The sequence below is a fragment of the Chiloscyllium plagiosum genome, unplaced genomic scaffold, assembly GCF_037043375.1.
Source record: "Chiloscyllium plagiosum isolate Xiang-an unplaced genomic scaffold, Cpla_swu_hap1 HiC_scaffold_3, whole genome shotgun sequence".
Lineage (NCBI taxonomy): Eukaryota > Metazoa > Chordata > Chondrichthyes > Orectolobiformes > Hemiscylliidae > Chiloscyllium > Chiloscyllium plagiosum.
In genome coordinates, this window is record NW_028270141.1 from 76,322,515 (window position 1) to 76,343,654 (window position 21,140).

Below are 21,140 nucleotides of genomic sequence, written 5' to 3' on the forward strand. Positions count from 1 at the left end.
AGCTGGAGTTGGGTGCACTTCCCGCAGATGTAGCCAGCGGAGACGTGTGCCATGTCTCCCACCTGCCACATTCTGCAGGAGGAGCAAGCAACTGCCCTAGCATCCATACCCGACTTATCTGAACACCCACTCAGTACTAAAGTAGAAAGCTTAGTTCAAGTTGCTATAAAATTAATAACAAGCTTATTATTACACATATGTATTAGACAGTAACTGAAAGTGTTAACTGACATCATGAGGTAAGTTTTTATTTATTCATTTATGGGATGAGAGTCATTGTCTGGACCAGCATTTATTACCCATCCTTATTTGCCCAGAGGGCAGTTAAGAGTCACCCACATTGCTGTGGGTCTGGAGTCGCATGTAGGCCGGACCAGGTAAGGATGGCAGTTTCCTTCCCTAAAGGACATTAGTGAATCAGATGGGTTTTTCCTGAGAACTACAATGGTTTTGTAGTTATCATTAGGTGTTAATTCAAGATTTTTATTGAATTCAAATTCCACCATTTGCCATAGATGGATTCGGACCTGAATCCCCAGAACTTTACCTGAGTCTCTGGATTAATAGTCTAGCTATAAGATCACTAGGCCTTCATTTACCTTATCCACCTGTCTAGATGGAAAGAGCTATCCAGTTTGTTACCAGGTCAATTGATGTTCTTCCTGGGCCAAGTTCCATGTACCTAAACAATAATATGTACTTACTCTTAAGTCTAACCTGAGATGTCATGAAGGTTACATACAACTCGGATGGAATGCAACTAGCTGTTCAACAAAGCCGGTCATCCTTCCCCACCTGGTATCAATAACTTAGATCAACACAAATAAGGAAGATAGTGTGCCAGTGAATCTATCGAAGGCACCTCAGATTATTCTGAAAGGCACAACCATAATGTATACTAGCACCCAATCCCTGTTAGCCCTCAGATGTACTGGCCAGCCTCCTGTTCATGATCATCATTTGAGGATGTGGGCTAGTCAGCTAGATCTTCCACTGCCAGGAGGTCTCCTTTTGGGAACACTTAATTGTGAAGGGTGCAACATACCACAGCAATCAAAGAGATTTGAGTCAGTACATATTGCACGCCAGTTTTCTGATCAGTGGTGACTTTGGTTGATCACTGGATCATAAGCCATCTCTCTAGCAATTAACTATTATAATCAAATGCCTGTTGCTGCATTGAGGAGAAATGCTGTGTCACCTGGGAGTGCCTGAGGATGTTGGAACCATCACATTTCCCAGAATATCTTCCACAGACCTTCATGATCCTCTGACAATGGTCCCTTACAAGTTGTGCATTTAGGCAATGGAACATTGCCTCACCCCTCAAATGCCCCTAGCTGGCCTACCAAAGCCTTAATGGTCAAGTATGCCCACTACCAAACCCTGTAACTCTCTCAATTTGACTTGCCTTATTTGTACTGAGGGTTACAAATTCACCGACTTAACTAAATTGTGCATTCTTCACCTGCTTGATGTAATGATGTGCTGCAGCCTATGGAATGTCCCAGAAATTATACCTGCATCACCTTGCCCCTCTCTGTATTAATTTCCATCTGCCACTTGTCTCTCATTCTGCCAGATTATGTCTGCTCATTCTATCAGATTATGTCTTGTTGCAGTTTATTAATGTCATCCTCACTGTTCATCTCAGGTTGGTATCAATGGAATAGTTTGAAATTTAACCTTGTGTTTGAATATGTAAGTTATTTATATGCATATAAAAATTGGATCAACTTTCGATTAACTTTTACCAATTATTCACATCACTAGATTATACTCATTGCCCTTCTATCTAATCCACTTTTTCTTACAATGTATGTTTAATTGTAAAGATTCAAATTATTGGTGATTTGATGGTACTAAATACTGCTATGATAGCTGCAAGTGGTGTATTTATATTTGTTAAAGTGCACTGTACATCACCCATTAGAGGATGAATGTTGTGTCATAGGGTTCCTTGCTATTGAAAAAGTGGTCTCTGGAAATAACTAATTCAACAGGATGCAAGGGACAAGGATTTAACCTTTCATTTTCCCCAAACAGATGAATTGGGTTCAAAGATAGAAACACAGATATGTGACAGGACTGTTTGAATCTGAGGTGGAAAAAGGTGCAGTTTAAATGAGGTACTATTGTTTATGAAGAGAATGATATCTAGGCCGGGGATTCAAAAGAAGTATTTTGAGCAAAAATGAGATTTTAAGAAAGGACAGTAAAAGCTTTGGTAGCATAATCTGAAAGATATGTAAAAATTATGCTGATTGAAGGAAAACTGAAGAGCCAAATGGCCAGGAGTGTAACAAAGATTGATAGCTGACAGAAGAGTAGAAGCTGCGTGAACAGAGAACTTGAGTTAACGAGGTCAGGAACAGTCAGGTTGCCTTATAAAATAAGCAAACACAGAACTCAGTTAGCTGTCAGGAGATTTAATTTATGCAAAAGTTTGACACTCACAACAAGTGCTGGCTCAAAAATTGAATGTTGAACACATTGGATTAGTCCAAAGAACAATTGGGAGGGTTCTTTACTATAGCTCACCGCACAATGTGCAGCAGATGAAGGTTGGTACTTAGTGGTTACTCTGATCTTGTGGAACGTGTTTTTGATTGACTGAAGGGATCAAAACTGAATTTCCCAAATTTTATGCACTGACGTGTCTAGGATTTTTCTTTTTCTGTGGTGTTTTACTCAAGAGATTACATGATTGCTGGAGGAAAGGTGCACAAGTATATGCATATGTGCAAAATTTTAACTCAGTCAAACTAATTCTGGCAACAGTGGAAAATTTAAACAGATATAAGTGCCAAAGTGCTAACATTGAGAAATATGCCTGATATAGTCAAACTTGACCATTAAAAAAAATGCATCTCTAAAAGATCTGAAATACAATGCAACAATGATAACTTGCCTGAAACTTATTAATAGTGCTTTTGCAGTGCCATAAAGCAAAACATCTTTCTTGTGTGTCTTTTTAAATTGGTTATTCAAATTACGTTTTGAGCATTATACTCAGCTTTGTACCTTTTGCTACATTGAAGCCTGTAGTCATTAAAACAGGATTTATATTTAATTTTCTCCTGTTTTGAGTTGCCTGTTTGCATTTTTCTGTACAACCAATTATGTAGATTCTGTAAAGCTCAATCAATCAAATGTTATTGTGCCAAGCAAAGTGTGTTGAGACAAAGCAGCAGGGATCTCATTCTCTAATTTTATTTCCCAGAGAAACCTTCTCCGGTAAATGTAGAACGTATGTACATTCTGTAACTTCAAATCAAACTTAGCTTGCATTTCATTTTTGATCTGTTCAATTTCTGTGTGTGTGCACTAAAAAAAATTGTTTTTGCAAATATTTAATTGCAATTAGTTTGAACACTGTTCAATTAAAAAACTCTAACTTGATACTTTTTTATTTGATTATTATACCCACACACTCATGTATTAATATTTATAATTTTGTTTTTAGCTTCCAAACTTGCTGTCAAAACAGGTACAACTACTTTTCTTTTGGAACAATTTATGACAAAGTTTGGGAGATTTATGCAACTTTTGCTTTTGTTATTGGTGACTCATAAACAGAAATAATGTTCTGTAATCAACATTGATTAAAAATAATTAATTAAGTTTAAATAAGATACTTGCGAGACCATAAAATGAAGTGAATGAGCATAGATGGTCTTCTGATACTTGTTGCTTGCAATTCCTGCATCATATGGTGCAGGGCACTTCTTGTAGGTAACCACTTGTATAGGAAGAGTCTCCAGATGTTTGACCTTGGAGTATGTGGAGATAGTTCTGTGCATCAGGGAAGATGAATGTTTCTTGGAACATATACTTGAGTAGTTGGCCACTCCACAGATACCTGGAGTTCAGGATAGTAAATGGATAGCCATCTTTAAGACTGGGAAGAGGCAGGAAGGCTTGTGACATGTGCCATTCTCAAATAACGTCTTGGGATTAGAAGTTGCCAAGAGTACCGACAATTTGAAGAATAGTTCAGCCCATGGTGCTATTGGGCAAAGGGCTGTACAGGAAGGAAGAACAAAGAGCATAAATCTGGTCAGTACAAGAGATTCCATAGTCAGGAGGATAGACAGGCTTTTCTGTAACTGTCTTTGTGAGTGTCGCACGTTGTGTCACACTCCTAGTGCCATATTGAACAAGAAGGAAATGAGCCAGACGTTATGCTATAAATTGGTACCAAAGATATAACAAAAGTACGTATTAAAGTCCTATAATCAGTTGTCAGAAGCTAGGGAGAAATGTGAAAAGTAGAACTGCAAGAGTAGTTATCCCTTGATTGCTCTCATTACTGCACACCAGTGAGAGTCAAAGCTTGAGGCATGGTGCAGGAAGGAAGACTCCAGATACTAGGCAATTCAGGACAGGATTCTGAGGCACTTATTTAAAAAGAAGATCTTGATTTGAACCGATATTTTGCTGAATTATTCACATTTGGTTATGGTGGGTTTAAACTAGACTGGAAGGAATTGCTATTGATATTGACAAAGGAAAGAAATTAACAAAGAGAGCATCTCTTTCAGAAAATGAGTCAGATGAATCAGTCGTATCTGTAGGAGTAACAACTGCACCATCTGTGGTAAGATGAAGTCCCATCTTACATTGAGAATGCTCTATATTGTTTTATGGCACTATCATCATGCCCACAGGATAGACTATGAACAGATCTAGCAATTCAGACTGGGCATCCATGAGATGCTGTGAGCAGTCAGCAGCAACAGAATTATACTGAACCAAAATTTGCAACCCCCTGCTCTATCATTACAATCAATCCAAGAGATCAACTCTGGTTGCATGAAGAATGTAGGAAGGTATGTTACGAGAAGGACCAGGCATAACTTAAAATCAAGATATCAACCTGATGAAGCTACATAACAGAAATATTGTGTGTGTCAAACAGCATAAGCAGCAAGTAGACAAAGATAAATGATTCTACAACCAACCAATCAAATCTAAGCTCTCCAGTCCAGCCACACCCAGTTGGGAATGATGGTGGACAATTAACCAACTCAATGAAGGAGGAGGCTTCACAAATATCCCCATCTTCAAGGATGCGGTAGCTCAACACATCAGTGCAAAAGGTAAAACTGATGCATCTGCAGTAACTTTCAGCCAGAAATGCCAAGTGGATGATTCATCTTGGCCTATTCCAGCATTGTAGATGCTTCAGTCAATTTGGTTTGCACCAAGTGACGCTAAGAAGTGATTGGAGGAACTTATTCCTGCAAAAGCTTTGGACCCTGACAACATTCTGGCAATAATATTGAAGATCCGTAGTCAGGACCATACCACATCCCTAGCCAAGTTGTCACAGTCCAGCTACAGTCGGCAATATTGCCCAGGTAGGTCCTGCCCACAAAAGGCAGGGCAAATCTAGCCCAGCCACTTACTACCCCAAAGGTTTACACTTCATTATCAGTAAAGTGATGGAAGGTATAATTAATAATGCTATCAAATGGCATTGGTTTTGCAATAACCTACTCACTGAGGGCCATTTAGCTCCTGTCTTCATTACAGCGTTGGTTCTATCATGGACAAAAGAGCTGAATTCTAGAACTGAGCAAGGCTCATTTGACCAAATGTGGCATCCAGGAGCCCAAACAAAACTGCAGTTGATGGAAATCAGATGGAAAACACTCTACTTGTCTGCCTGAAGATCAGCACACTTCATTGTATAACATAATATTTAGAAGATAAGCTAAGAGATCTGTGTCACTGACTGGACCTTCATTATACTCCCTCCCATAAGCAGAAACTCCTTCCTGTAATAGGGGGACCAGAACTGCACACAGTACGGTCTCACTATGATCCTGCATAAATGCAGCATGACATTCCTGCTCTTGTATTCAAATCCTCTTGCTATGAAGGCTAACATATCATTTACCTTCTTTAGATTAGATTAGATTAGATTAGATTAGATTACTTACAGTGTGGAAACAGGCCCTTCGGCCCAACAAGTCCACACCGCCCCGCCGAAGCGTAACCCACCCATACCCCTACATTTACCCCTTACCTAACACTACGGGCAATTTAGCATGGCCAATTCACCTGACCTGCACATCTTTGGACTGTGGGAGGAAACCGGAGCACCCGGAGGAAACCCACGCAGACACGGGGAGAACGTGCAAACTCCACACAGTCAGTCGCCTGAGGCGGGAATTGAACCCGGGTCTCTAGCACTGTGAGGCAGCAGTGCTAACCACTGTGCCACCGTGCCGCCCACCCACATGCCTAATGTGGCTCCGCAGAGATTAAATGGGTTTTAAAAGAGGCTAAATGGTTTTACAAAAAGCCCACTGTGGACAAGTAGTTCAAACTCATGGAATAAAAACAAGAAGATGTCTCTCTATCCAGTCAATTTCCCTCTCAAGAAAGTGAGGGGAATAGATTGGCAAAACGCTTGGAGGTGGCACTTCCTCCCTGATGGAGAAAGCTCCACCTCCAGACAGTTAACATCCCACACTGAATCAAAAGGTTATGGAGCAGCTATCAACAGCAAGGGTTACGGTTAGCAGGGGTCATTGCTTTCATGCCGACCTTTCAAATGTTCGGTCAGGAAACCTTGTATTCTGAAAATATTAGTCTGTATGAAACATATTCCAGAACTGACAAATTTGCTCAGGTTATGTTGGTAAAGGGTAAACAAAGGGAAGCATAATCTCAGTTATTTTGCAGCAGAATAAAAATGGTTCTCTGTGAAATTTTCTGTACAGCACTACAGGGAGTACTTTTAATATCTCTGGTATCAATTGACTACTTTCTGCTCTCTAATATGGAGTTAATTTAAAAAGTCTGTTTTTAATTACCATTCATTCACAAATCAGCAAAAATATCACCAACTTAATGATCAACAGTTAAACTATTAAGTCATTGCTGCAGAAACAGCTCATTATTTCGATTGTAAATCTTCTTCAGAGATTTTCAATTATTGCAGGGAGGAGAAAGGGATTTGTAAAGTCGATGTGGTCTTCCTGTTATTTTATAGCTTTTTGTAAATGAAACAAATTAATTCAAAGGATAAAAGGTCACAAGTGTCTAGCAATGTGATTGCAGCAGTGCAGAATCCTGAAGAGAGATGTGAGTTGACACTAGTTGGACATTATTGCTGAAACTACAATATTTCCTTCGAAGGGAACAAATGCATTACACTCAGAAAAGCACTTAATATGTCTCAATCCACTTACCACTCATTCCATGAATTGACCTGACCTTGTACAGAGTGCTTTTCAATTAGATACATTACTTAAATGGTTTGAATGTACAATGCTGGATCTGCTTGGCAAAAGTATTCTATTATGAATATTGTTTACTTTTAGTCCTTCAGCAAACAAGTGAGATAAGAAAAATTAAGCGTTTAGTGAGTTTTACATAATTGTTCAAAATAGGTACAGGGACAACGAAGTGAGGACGCTTTGTATTTCAGAGATCTGTAATTTAGTAAACATCAGTGTAATAGTTTGCATGATATATCACTCCATTCAAATGTAATCCCCTAACTGAATTTTTTGGCTGAAAAATACAGAGCAATGTAGAAAATAGAACTGTACAGAAATGATAGAAAAAAATGTTTGCCAACTAGAACAGGCCTCAACATAGTCAGGATTGTTAGAGCATAGACAGGTTTTTTTTTTACTCTTTGTAACCAGCTTCAGCCTTGAGCACTCAGATTAATTTGAGCTGAAGCAATTACACAGCACTTGCACACAAAAATCTCCAGGGTGACACTCCAGTACAGTACTGAGGGAATGCTGCACTACCAGAGGCCCCATATTTTGGATGAGGTATTAAATCAAGATCTGTCTTGGGCGAGCATAAAAGATTTGACTGCACTATTTTGAAAAAGAGCTGACAAGTCATTCCCCAGTCCAATATTTATTCTTCAAATAACATCACTGAAACAAATGAAATGATCAATGCAACATTGCTATTGGTGGGAGTGCACAGGATCCACATTCCTTACAAAGTTAAAAATCACACAACACCAGGTTACAGTCCAACAGGTTTATTTGGAAGCACTAGCTTTTGGAGCACTGTTCCATCAGGTGGTTCACAACTATCTGATGAAGGAGCAACACTTCAAAAGCTAGTGCTTCCAAATAAACCTCATAGATTCATAGAGATGTACAGCATGGAAACAGACCCTTCAGTCCAACCTTGCCCATAACTCTCCAAACCCTTCCTATTCATATACCCACCCAAATGCCTCTTAAATGTTGCAATTGTACCAGGCTCCGCCACTTCCTCTGGCAGCTCATTCCATACCAGTACACCTTCTGTTGCCCCTTAGTTCTCTTTTATATCTTTCCCCTCTCACCCTAAACCTATGCTCTCTAGTTCTGGACTTCCCGACCCCAGGGAAAAGACTGTCTATTTACCCTATCCATGCCCCTCATTATTTTGTAAACCTCTATAAGGTCACCCCTCAGCCTCCGATGCTCCAGAGAAAACAGCCCCAGCCTGTTCAGCCTCTCCCTATAGCTCAAATCCTCCAACCCGGGCAACATCCTTGTAAACCTTTTCTGAACCCTTACAAGATTCGCAACATCTTTCCGATAGTGACCTAATCAATGTCATGTCCGCAACATGACCTCCCAACTCCTGTACTCAATACTCTGACCAGTAAAGGAAAGCATACCAAACACCTTCTTCACTATCCTATCGACCTGTGACTCCACTTTCAAGGAGCTATGAACCTGCACTCCAAGGTCTCTTTGTTCAGCAACACTCCCTAGGAAATTATCAGTAAGTGTATAAGTCCTGCTAAGATTTGCTTTCCCAAAATGCAGCACCTTGCGTTTATCTGAATTTAATTCCATCTGCCACTTCTCAGCCTATTGGCCCATTTGGTCAAGATCCTGTTGTAATCTGAGGTAACCCTCTTCGCTGTCCACTGTTGGACTATAAACTGGTATTGTGTGATTTTTAACTTTGTACACCTCAGTTCAACACCAGTATCTCCAAATCACATTCCTTACATATAACAGTCACCCTACCTCAAGAGAAATTAATTGACTGTTAAGTACTTCAGAATATGCTGTGGTCATTAAAGGAGTATTTAAATGTCTTTTTGTAAATCCAACCCTAATATCAACAGCGTGCTGATTATTGTACAATGTGTTTTTATTTTCTATTTTGCATGCAATGTAACCTCTCCAAATGACACACTCAATTGTTTTCTGGTGTGACAAAGATAATTGTGCTATGTATTCTCACTGGACTAAAGTTTCCCAAAGTATTTTCAGTTTGGCCACTTGCAGCTGGCAGGGTTAAGAATTATGCATTCCAGAAGGGAGCTATCAGTTTAAAGACAGTGTTCCACATCAATAACCATCCATTTCCCAAGACATAAGAAATTTTAATTTAATTGTTCTCTAGAATTAAGTAGAGAACGCAATCTGTATAAATAACTATTCCATCATCTACTACTGCGTAAGGCAGCCATCGAATTTGATCAGCTAAAAGCTAACCAATTTCAAATTACCTATTTCTAAAATTAATGTAATAATATTTTGGATATTAATACTTTGGTGTGAATATCTTTACACATCAGTGATACAGAGACATCTGAGAGTGCTGAAGTTCTGGCGAGGAGTCTTATCTTTTTACAACAGGCTAGTGAAATAAAACAAATTCAGTGGAATTTCTATTGTTCTCAAGTTTCCACCATAATTTCCATAAACTTCAATTTTAAAAAATCAGAAAGCAACTGCTTATACTATTTTACTGGGATTTCTGCTGCAGTTCCAAAGACATTACAGAACTAAACAGGAAGGTCAGAGAATCTTCACAAAAGTTTTATCCAGGACAATTTGCTTGATTGATATCTATCCACCACCTTCAAGATTTACTCCCTTCACCACCTACACACTGTGGCAGTAGTGTGTACCATCTACAAGATACAGTGCAGTAACTCTCTCAATCACACCTTCCAAACTTATGATCTCATTTCTAAAGGATATGTGGGAGCACCACCACTTATAGGTTCCTCTCCACACCACACATTATCCTGAATTAGTACTATATCATCATTTGTTTACTTCCACTGGGTTAGAATCCTGGCATTACCTTCCTAACAGCATTGTGGATGTCCTGACATCCCAAGGACAGCAGCAGTTTCAAGAAGGCAGCTGAACACCATCTTCTGCAGGGTAATTAAGGATGGGCAATCATTGTTGGCTCAGCCAGTGTTGCCCACATCCCATTAACTATATCTTGAAAGAATAAAGAAAGAATAAAGAACTCATATCCCTGGATACCTCTGGCAGAAAATCTCCACCATGATGGGCATGCAAACTTATAAAATTAATGGAGTTTGTTTAAATGCACAAACCCATTTCAGCAGACTTCTTTATCTGTAATTAAAACCATTTAGACCTAAAAGAAAATGGTAGGGCTTTGCTCATTAAATTACAGATGTGGTATTTTGCTGCACAAGTGTTGGATAGCCTTGAAAAGTTTTTGTTATTCTTTCATGGGAATATGGGTATCACTGGCTCCACCAGCATTTACCGCCCATCCCTAAATGCCTCTTGGTCGGAGTGGCCTGCTGAGGCCATTTCAGAGGACAGTTAAGAGGCAACCACAGTGTTATGCATCTGGATTCACATGTAGGCTAGGTCAAGTAAAGATAACAGATTTCATTCCCTAAAGGGCATTAGTGAACCATAATTCTTTACAGCAATTGACCCATTTGGCTAGCTTTTAATTCCAGTTTTTGTTGAATTCAAATTTCACCATCTGCCATGGTGGGATTCAAAAGCATGTTCCCCAGAATATTAGTCTAGGATCCTATCCAGTGACATCAGCACGAAACGACTGCCTCCTTAGTCCTTGACAAAGTTGACCTTCAGCACTATGGAACTCTTACTGTAATGTTTCTGCTAGCAGATGCTTTTCATAGAGGCTTTTATTTTCACATTTAACACATTCACATTTAGTATCTTCCTGAGGGGTTTTAATTATAATAGTGTTGCATTTTACCACTATCCTGAAGCCAAAAGTTTCTTATACCTTGTGACACCACTATTTTACTTTTATTTATAATGTTTGTTTTGTTTCTCCACTTGATTATAACCCTACATTTGTTGATATATGCACTCTTCATTTTGGAAATTAATCTTGTTTAATTAGTTGTATTTGCATTTACTCATTCTGCATATGTGGAATCCTTTATTAAGATTAAAACTTCCATTGACAAACAACAATTCAACTCAGTTCAAAAATAACAGAAAGGTAGAATTATAAAATTCCAAACTTGTGGTCAAATCTAAAGCCCTATCTCTTGTTTATTATTATAATGTGTTTTGTTTTAACAATGAGACAAAAAGAGAAAGATACACCAGATTAATAAACCTATCATAGTCATCATAGCAGATAGGGAACAGTGTCAGACTGACCATTAGCAGCATATTTTAATTGGGTGATGTATAACTTTATTTAAAATAACTCTGTTGAATCAGCCACATAATTAAACAGTAAAACATTAATGCTAGCAATCAGAAAATTAGTGAGTTTAACTTTGACAGCACTGATAGAAGCATAAGATAATGATCAGTTATTCAGCTTTTATTTCCAGGTAGCATTGTTATTTGCAACCAAATCATTAGTTTAACATCTCAATCTCATGCTCAGGTGTGAACCTGCCATTGCAGAACATCTGTCCGTTTAAAAAGTTGTATGAAATTACTGCTCCCAAACAGACTACTACATGTTAGTGCACAGCTGTTAGGCTTTCTTTTGATGATGAAAGAATAGAGAAAGTGGGCTTTTGGTACTGGATCACATGCTTTCGCTTCTAGTTAGCCATTTTTATGCTTGTTGAGACCCTTGCTTCAATAAGGTGCTGCCTTCTCTCCTCTGCAAGGCAGTGGAAGAGCTTTTGCCCAAAATGTCGATTTTCCTGCTCGTCGGATGCTACCTGACCTGCTGTGCTTTTCCAACACCACTCTAATCTTGCCTCTATCATATCTTCCATTTGCGTCACATTCCTGCACTGCAATCATATCCTACCTGAAAACAATTGATGCCACTAATTGAGCCTTTTCAGTCATGTTAGGGTACAATGTATTTACATTCCAACTCGAATTTGTATATACATTTATAAGTATTGTTCAAAATTTCAATATTTTGATGTGTGCGTATTGACACAATTCAATGTTGTTCGTCATGACTGGGTTTGGTTATTAAGAAAGAGAAACTTGATGCAAACAAGAAATTAAACTGAAACAAGAAGGTGTAAGCATGAGAGACCATTTTTAAAAACATTTTAAATAAATGTCCTGTTTAGACATAGAAACTGGTATTTCATCCTATCAAATCTCTGAGGCGCAAAACAGTAAGAAATCATGAAAATGTTACAGATCATTTCAGATAATTGAATGTAACAGCTGACATCAAATTATCCTTACCAGAATATTAATTGCGTTGGGATTTTAACAGCGGTTGATGCTGGTGGGGGAATAATTGAGCCTTACCCAACATTTCTAAAAACAGTGGCAAAACTCTTTGTCTGTTGATTATGTTTAACTGGTAGCTATATAAGCACTTGTGTTTTAAATAATTATTACAATATAGTATTATACATAAGTAACTTATAATGATAGAATCTGTTCAAAATGACATTATCCTCGAGATTTACTCTTGCACTGCTTGGGAGTGAGAAGGAAAAGAATTTTGTAGTTAATTAGAATTTATCTTTTAGAGATTTTGCACAAACTTAATATTCAAAAGTGAAAACAGAAGGGGTATTTGTATTACTTGAGAAGCAAATTCTTAGTTATGCAGCTTTTTTCTCATATGCATATTACTGAAATAATTTACATCTGTTTAACTTTGCAGAGACACCTACTGTCCTCAAAGCAGGTAATCAACTCTATTTTTAAGATCAACTTTATTTTGATGTATGATGGAGACTTTTGAACAGGAGGCATAAACATTGTTCAGCATGTTTCTTAATCATAAATATCCCCAGGATATTTTAACATTCTGTTAGCATGGTAAGTGTTGTGAGAAATAACCTTTCAAGGGTGCACAGAAATTTGTCATCTTGATTAGCTAGTTAAACTTTGAAAAGCAGTGTATTTCAGGACCAGTTGCGTAAGGGCCTTGCTTGGGAAGAATTTCCATCCAGACCAAACCTAATCCTGAGGCAGAATTTTCACCCACATTCAAGGGCGTGTCCAGAATGGGATCAGACCTCGAGATTACCAGTCTTGCAGCATTAGCAATGTGCAATTTAGAGTCAGAATTATACAGCACGGAAACAGATCCTTCAGTTCAACTCGTATGCGCCGTACAGACATCCCAATCTGACCTAGTCCCATTTGCCAGAATTTGGCCCGTATTCCTCCAATCCTTCCTATTCATATACCCATCCAGATACTTTTCAGTAAATTAAACAACAGTACTGTCATCATCAGCTATGCCTTTAGAAACTAGCTGTGATGTTGCTCTGGTGAATGTCTAAGGTGGGTCCACAGAGACCTGGGTTTGTACTCCTATCATTGATTACTCTGACAGAACCAGGATTACAAATCAGGGCTAAAGATTTTCAACCTGATGAGAGTTGGCAGAAGTGACATAATTCCAAAGACTGATGTCAGGTGAAACTAAATTATCTTGTTGAGGATTTCCTTCTCGCTTCACGCTTAATATTTCCAAAATGGGTTTCTCCATCCTGAGGAATCTGTGAGATAATAGTTTTAAAAGAAAAATTGTTAATTTAAAATTAACACAATATTCATTTTGCTGTATATTAATAGAAACAATTCTTTTGTAGAAAGGTGGCACTGTTTTCTTATGATTAGCTTCCACTGTTTTTCAGTGGTTAGAATCAGAGGGCTGCAGGAATGTCAACATCTATGGGAGCAACCTAGCAGTGTAAAGAATTAGATGGGCTCACCTGGAATAAGTTACATTTACAGGAAATTCCCCATTTAGTAAAGTTTGAAAACAATGGTTTCACAGGGACAGAATGGATCATTCCAGAGAAACCTGAGGGAAACATTACAGCCTGGGCTTTCACTGAGTTAGGAAGACTTGGGAGTCCTTTAAAAATGGCAGCCAGCTCCTAATTCTGAGATACTGGATTCCATTCTTTGGCTTTCTGATTTTCAAGGAAATATTTTAGTTTGGGTCATGAGCCTGTACTGTGTACTCTCAATATGGCTGGATCCATTATTAGGATAAACATCATCACCTATGCCTCTGCAATTTTCTTGGAGTTGGAGCTTTCCAGATAGTCATGGTTCAAGGCTCCTCAGAGATACTATAAACTGTAATATGCAGAAGGGAACTTTTAGAAAAATAAGTTCAAAAGGTTCTCATCATGTTTCCCCAGGTCAGGTTATGTCCCCCATTGGCTCATGCTTAGAGGGCTGAAGGGCCGGTTCCTGGGCTGTAAATCTTCTGTGTTCTAACTCCTATGAACCCTTATGACCCCATTCAAAGCTAGGGAACTCTAATGCCCATTAACCTATTAGAAGTTATATTGAAGCAACACTCATTCATTGAGAAATTTATACTTTCTGAAAAAAAAAGACTCATTTTTGCCACAGCCCAATAAAAGGATCAATCACTTAAACCTTCAAGTACTTATAGTTTCTGCTGTTGATAAATTAAGCCTCATTCTCTCATCAAAATCAAAATTTTAAGTTGACACTAAAGATCAGGGAACAAAAATCATCAATCAAACGAAGCTTTTCCTCGGGCTCAGCTGTTTCAACAGACTAATGAAATTGAGTTGAAGACTGAAGGGCCTGTCTGTTCTTATCCCAACTTGGTTAGCTTTTTAAAAAGCCTGCATCACCAATGTGAGCCTCTGAATATTTTCTCGGGTCAGCTAGCCAATTGCCGCCCACAATAAAAATCCTGTTCACCTGGCTCTTTAGTTGGATGTTCTGCAGCCCAAGCCAGACATTTTTCCAAATTCTGCAACTGGCCTGAAACTTGAAAATCTGAACTAAAGAACCTTGTTAGACAATCTTACCATCTATCCTTGTAGAAATTAACACGAATGTAGAATTCTAACGCACGTGCTGGGTGTCATCAAGAAGACAAAAATGGATTCTAAATAGCCTGTTGCCTTCTTTCCGAAAAAATATGCAAAATATGACATGATGTGAGCAGAATACTTCTGAAGACTAGAGTCAGGCATCCTCATCACTGCCACCATGAATACTTCTGTTATATTGGTAAAGGAAACTCTACCAACAACTGTCAAGTTAAGATTTATGACATCTCCTTGGAAATGTTGGGGTAAAGGTGCAGGTAGGATGGCTGCATTGGTAACATGATCTTTATCTCATTCATCAACAAATCCCTTTTGGCTCTGTGTTGCTTGTAATGAAACAATGACATGTCTGTCATTGTTTGTATTGCTACTTGGCTGGAATGTCTGCCTGGTGAATATTAGTCATCTGTTCCTAACTATAACATTCTAATTTACGTTTCAGAGAAAAAATAATTTATACAAGTACAATAAAGCACTGACCAAAAATGTAATTATGTTTTATTTAAATTAACATAGTGTGCATTCATTGCCTCTGCTGTGAAATTCAGACTGTACTTTTAAGCACCTTATAGATAGAATGATTTGGTAACCAAAAATATGCACAGTACTCAGTGCCTGGGGTACTTGAAGTGACACCTCAACCTCGAAGCAGCTGCTACACCCCCTCCAATGCACTATGGTGATTATCCTAACATATTGTGAAGTTAGAAAATTGAGTTAATATTCTGGAAAGGATCAAAATCTGTTCTGTGCACATGAATTTTAATGCAATTGAGACTTAGATCTTTAGCATTGCCTGTTCACAAATTTATGTCTGTTTTCAAATCTAAATAACAAGCAGAACAGGAAATGGGAAATAATTTTTTACTTTGGCCCAGAGGTAGTATAATGACCTTTGAAGTCAGGAGATTGCAGGTTCATATCCCATTCTAACTATTATTTCAAGTCTGTTGTTTCTCAAATAAGATGTGCATACAGGACCTATTAATCTTCTTGCATGGTTGCCAGTATTCAAAGCAAAACAATTTCTTGAGTCCTTTGAATAGCCTGGCATTTTTGCCAAACTTCAAACTGTGTGTCATTGGCTGTTTCAAGTAACGTAGAAATACAACTTCTGTTTTTGTAACGTGTGTGAAAATGGTTCATTATCTTTATGTTGCTTTTCCTAGCGATTACAAATTAGTTTTCTTAGCTAAGTTGTAGTCCTCTATGTAGATTGGACAGGTAGTGAGTGGAGAAATTGCACATAAATGGTGACATCATCAGGAAGCCCTTGATCTTGGAGTTCAGTTACATTTATTAGGTGAGCCATCTGGGTTTCTAGAGCAAATAGGTAATTGCCATTTTGGGACAGCTGCTGAGCATGGAATTGCAGCAATGATTTAAAAGGGAAGGCTAGAGTGCAAAGGAGGATTGCGATGACACAAGGTATTAATTAAGTATCAATGAATCATTAGTAAACAGCAGGGGGAGCCTGAAGCCAAAAACTGCCATCTAAATTCTTTATTTTTGTCAGACTTATTTCTGGTGTTCCCTCGTCTCCCAAGTTCCCATTCTTTGCAATTGGCAAGTTTACCCATGTTCAGGTACTTCGCACAAAGTACCAAAATTGTGCCATTGTATTTTTGTTAACTATTTTCTATTGAAATAAAAACTCCAGTGTTATTGAAATAAAAATATAAACCATAAGCAGGTTATTTTTCTGTAGTGAAGTAGTTACTGCATTCGTTTCAGATGCACAACGGCCCTCGTTCAAAACTGGGCAGAAATATCATCTTGTGCTCAGTGCTAGTGTCCCTACCTCTGAGTCGGAAGATCTGTGTTCAATTCCCACCTGCTCCAGACTTATCATAACATGCATGCAGAGGTTAATTAAAGATGCCTAAGCCATAAACAGGGCTGCAATTGAAAACTTATGTTCAGATGTAGCACTTTCACCTTTCAACCAAATAGCTGCAAATTCAAGCCCTACTCCAACTATCAGTGGCATAACTCTTGCTTCTCAGTTAAAGTAGGACACTTGTGTTTGCAGAAGTGCATTTGGAGAGGTATACTATGACATTCCATAGTCATGTAACCACTGATGTAGTTATTTTCAATTTTGAAACAAAAGCAGAAGCCATGACTTGCACATCAAAGATAGTGTCAGAAGTCAGCAGCTGAAATTATGTGAATTTTGAGATCTGGAAGAGAGCCAGTTATTTGTATGAAACAGCAAAGAATAATTTGAGCTGCAGACTGCCACTTTGTATTACTGGCTCATACAGAATGGCTTTTAATTTTCAAATTCTTGCTCCTGTGGCAACGAAAGGCTATATGAGACCGAATTGGTATTTTAATTCAAAAATGGAAGCATCCATAGAGTTAAATATAAAACTTGAACACATAAGTGCAACACCGCTGTTATCAGTGCTGGAGAATAATGCTACAAGCTTAAATTTGACTGAAGAGGAGAAAAGTCAAACTGGAGAAATATTGAAGCCATTTTGAACTCTGTACTGATCGTACTTATGAATAAAACTATGTTTATAAAAAAGGAGGGCACGAGTACGATAGAAAGTTCAGGAATACTGTATGCAGTTTTAAAAGTTCTTGGAATCTTTGAGATGTTATACTTGGACAGCTTCTATATCCTCAGCAGAAATGGAATTTCTGGGTTTCTTCTGTTCTTGGTCAATGAATGACTTTCCAATTTGCTTTATAACTAGTGCAGACTTTCAGGATGATGAGTATGAAACAGAGGGGGAAAGAGTGGGAATCTTCCAGTCTTTTCAAAATTAATTTTCTTTTCTTCTTGTTTGCTTCCTTGCCGGGCTGTGACTGAAAAATTGTTCCTATGTGTATAACTGAGTCTGAATCATTGCTTTTCCAAGCTGGATATTAACAGACGACATTTTCATGTTTGATATGTGCAACTTCTCACGCAAGAATGAATTGAAATTAGAGATGTTTGATATGTTCACCTTGATTCCGATTGACTCTAATATTGCTAGGGCTCCTGCATGCCAGGCTTGGTCAGATGCAGGGTTGACGTTAAGGGAAGTCACTCTAATCTCACCTCTGAGCAGCAGCTCTGCTGTCCATGATTTGATCAAGGCTGTAATGATGTAAGAGACTGAGCGGCCCAGATAGAACTCAAACTAAGTGCCAGTGAGTAGGTTATTGTTGAACATGCACTAGTTGATTGCACTGTTGATGACATCATTGGCAAGTGGAGGACATTGATTGTCAATTTTCCACATTCCTGATATTTACCAGTGTTGTAACTGTTAAGGAACATCTTGACTAGAGGCAAGGCAAGTTGTGGAGCACAGGTTTTCAGTGCTGTTGCAGAAATGTTGTCAAGACCCATAGCCTTTTTAGTATCCTATGCCTTGAGCTATTTCTTGATATTGTGTGGCATGCATTGAATTGGGATCAGGAGCAAATTTGATCATCAGTCTGAACTTCAGATCCAGAACCAATGTTAAGGATTCTCAACAATACTTCACTGTGTCACAATCTCTAATGAGTCTGTCACATGGTGGGACTGGACAAACCCAGTTATGGTGACTATAGTGTGGGATATAATCACACATCTGAAATCATACGTTAAAGACAATGTCAGAGTGTTACTTGATCAGTCTGTGGGATAGTTCTCCCAATTTTGACACAAATCTACAGATTAAGGAGGATCATACAGAGCTGACAGGGATAGATTTGTCATTGCTGTTCCGGTATCTAGATCGATTTCAGGTGATCCATCCAGTTTTATTCTTTTTTTTAGACTTTGTAGCAGTTTGATACAGCTGAGTAGTTTGCTGAGCCATTTCAGAAGGCAATTAAGATTCAGCCACATTGCTGTGGCTCTGGAGTTGCATATAGACCAGACCAGGTAAGAATGTCAGGAAAATTAGTGAACCACATAGCTTTTTACTACACTCAACCCACTGCATTGCTGCCATTAAATTAAGCTTAATTTTCTGATTTATTAACTTAATTTAAATTTCACCATCGTTTATTGTGGGATTCAAACCAATATCCCCAAAGCATTAGCCTGGGCATCAGAATCACTCATGACCTTGCCACTATTTCAGCAAATCTTACTTTTTCAGTTTATTCTTCTACAACATCAAAATTAATATCTGGAGTAAATGCATGTTATTTTTATGGTTACCATTTGGGGTTGTTCATGCACTGTCTGCAAATTGTACTTCAAGCTATGTATCCTTACTCCACAATGACACATCATGCATTAGCGAGTTTTGAGAAGATTTGTAGCTCAGGTTGAAGTTCTGGATGTAGATTTGCTCGCTGAGCTGGAAGGATCATTTTCAGACATTTCGTCACCATACTAGGTAACATCTTCCGTGAGCCTCCGGACAAAGCACCACCGATGATTCCTGTTTTCTGTTTATATAGTTGTGTTTCTTTGGATTGGTGATGTCATTTCCTGTGGTGATGTCATTTCTTGTTCTTTTTCTCAGGGGATGGTAAATGGGGTCTAAGTCAATGTGTTTGTTGATAGAATTCCGGTTGGAATGCCACACTTCTAGGAATTTTTGTGTGTGTCTCTGTTTGGCTTGTCCTAGGATGGATGTGTTGTCCCAGTCGAAGTGGTGTCCTTCCTCATCTGTATGTAAGGATACTAGTGAGAGATGGTCTTGTCGTTTTGTGGCTAGTTGATGTTCATGTATCCTGGTGGCTAGTTTACTACTTGTTTGTCCAATGTAGTATTTGTTACAGTTCTTGCACGATATTTTGTAAATGACATTAGTTTTGCTTGTTGTCTGTATTGGGTCTTTCAAGTTCATTAGCTGCTGTTTTTGTGTGTTGGTGGGTTTGTGGGCTACCATTATGCCAAGGGGTCTGAGTAGTCTGGCAGTGTGTAACAGCCCTGTTCACATCAATCAACATCAACCTGGCCAAGGAAACACTGACTACACTATTAGAAGATCCAAAGACACGTACATTAAACACCACTAACTTCATCAGCAAGGACAGTATTGTCAAGCTAGTGGACCTATGCCTTACCACCCACTTCACTTTCAACAACAAAACCTACAGACAAACCAACGGAACACCCATGAGATCTCCGATATCCTGGTTCTTAGCAGAGACAGTAATGTAGAGAAAAAACACCTCTGCCAACCATCCAACCCAAACTTTGGGTCCACTACGTGGATGACACCTTTGTCATCACTAAACGAAACAAATTAGAGGAAACCTTCAAGACCATCAATAACACCCATACTGGCATAAAATTCACTAAGTTCACTAAAGAGGAGGAAAACAACAACAAACTGCCTTTCCTAGATGTCACAGTAGAGCGAACAGCCAATGGGGAACTTCAAACCAGCGTCTACAGGAAAACAACACATACGGATCAAACATTGAACTACAGAAGCAATCACCCCAACATCCACAAATGAAGCTGAATCAGAACATTATTTCAATGAGCCACCACACACTGCAGCACATTGAAACTAGGCAGATCAGAGGAAAATCACCTAGACAGTGTATTAAAAAAAAATGGGTAGCCAAAGAACACAGTCCATCGATTTCTCAGCAACAAACCCAAACAAGCAGACAAAAAGCATCCAGAAACCCTAGCCACTCTCCCCTATATCAAAGACATCTCAGAAATGACTGCCAGACTACTCAGACCCCATGGCATCATGGTAGCCCACAAACTCACCAACACATTAAAACAGCAGCTAATGGACTTGAAAAACCCTATACAGGCAACAAGCAAAACTAATGTCATTTACAAAATGCCATGCAAGAACTGTAACAAACACTACATTAGACAAATGGACAGAAAACTAGCCACCAGAATACATGAATACCAACTAGCCACAAAAAGACATGACCCTCCCTCACTAGTATCCTCACATACAGATAAGGAAGGACACCACTTTGACTGGAAAAACATCCAAGCCAAACAGAGACACACATGAAAATTTCTATAAGGATGGCATTCCAACCAGAACTCTATCAACGAACACATTGACTTGGACCCCATTTACCATCCCCTGAGAAAAATAACAGGAAATGACATCACCACAGAAAATGACATCACCAATCCAAAGAAACCCAAACATATAAATAGAAAGCAGGAATCATCAGC

The 21,140-nt window shown here is 38.6% G+C and overlaps 1 protein-coding gene across 50 annotated transcripts in view; it reads left to right on the forward strand.

The window, feature by feature from the left end:
- trdn (triadin) overlaps positions 1-21,140 on the forward strand; it is a 462,709-nt gene that overhangs the window by 412,364 nt on the left and 29,205 nt on the right. For 42 of the 50 annotated variants that reach the window (XM_087980725.1, XM_087980732.1, XM_087980853.1 and 39 more), the window contains 3 exons: positions 3,224-3,250; positions 3,467-3,490; positions 12,859-12,882. In XM_087980725.1, coding sequence (XP_087836851.1) covers positions 3,224-3,250; positions 3,467-3,490; positions 12,859-12,882 — 75 coding nt within the window. The remainder of the gene's footprint in view (positions 1-3,223; positions 3,251-3,466; positions 3,491-12,858; positions 12,883-21,140) is intronic. The other 8 variants (XM_087980859.1, XM_087980870.1, XM_087980716.1 and 5 more) reach the window with 2 other exon arrangements.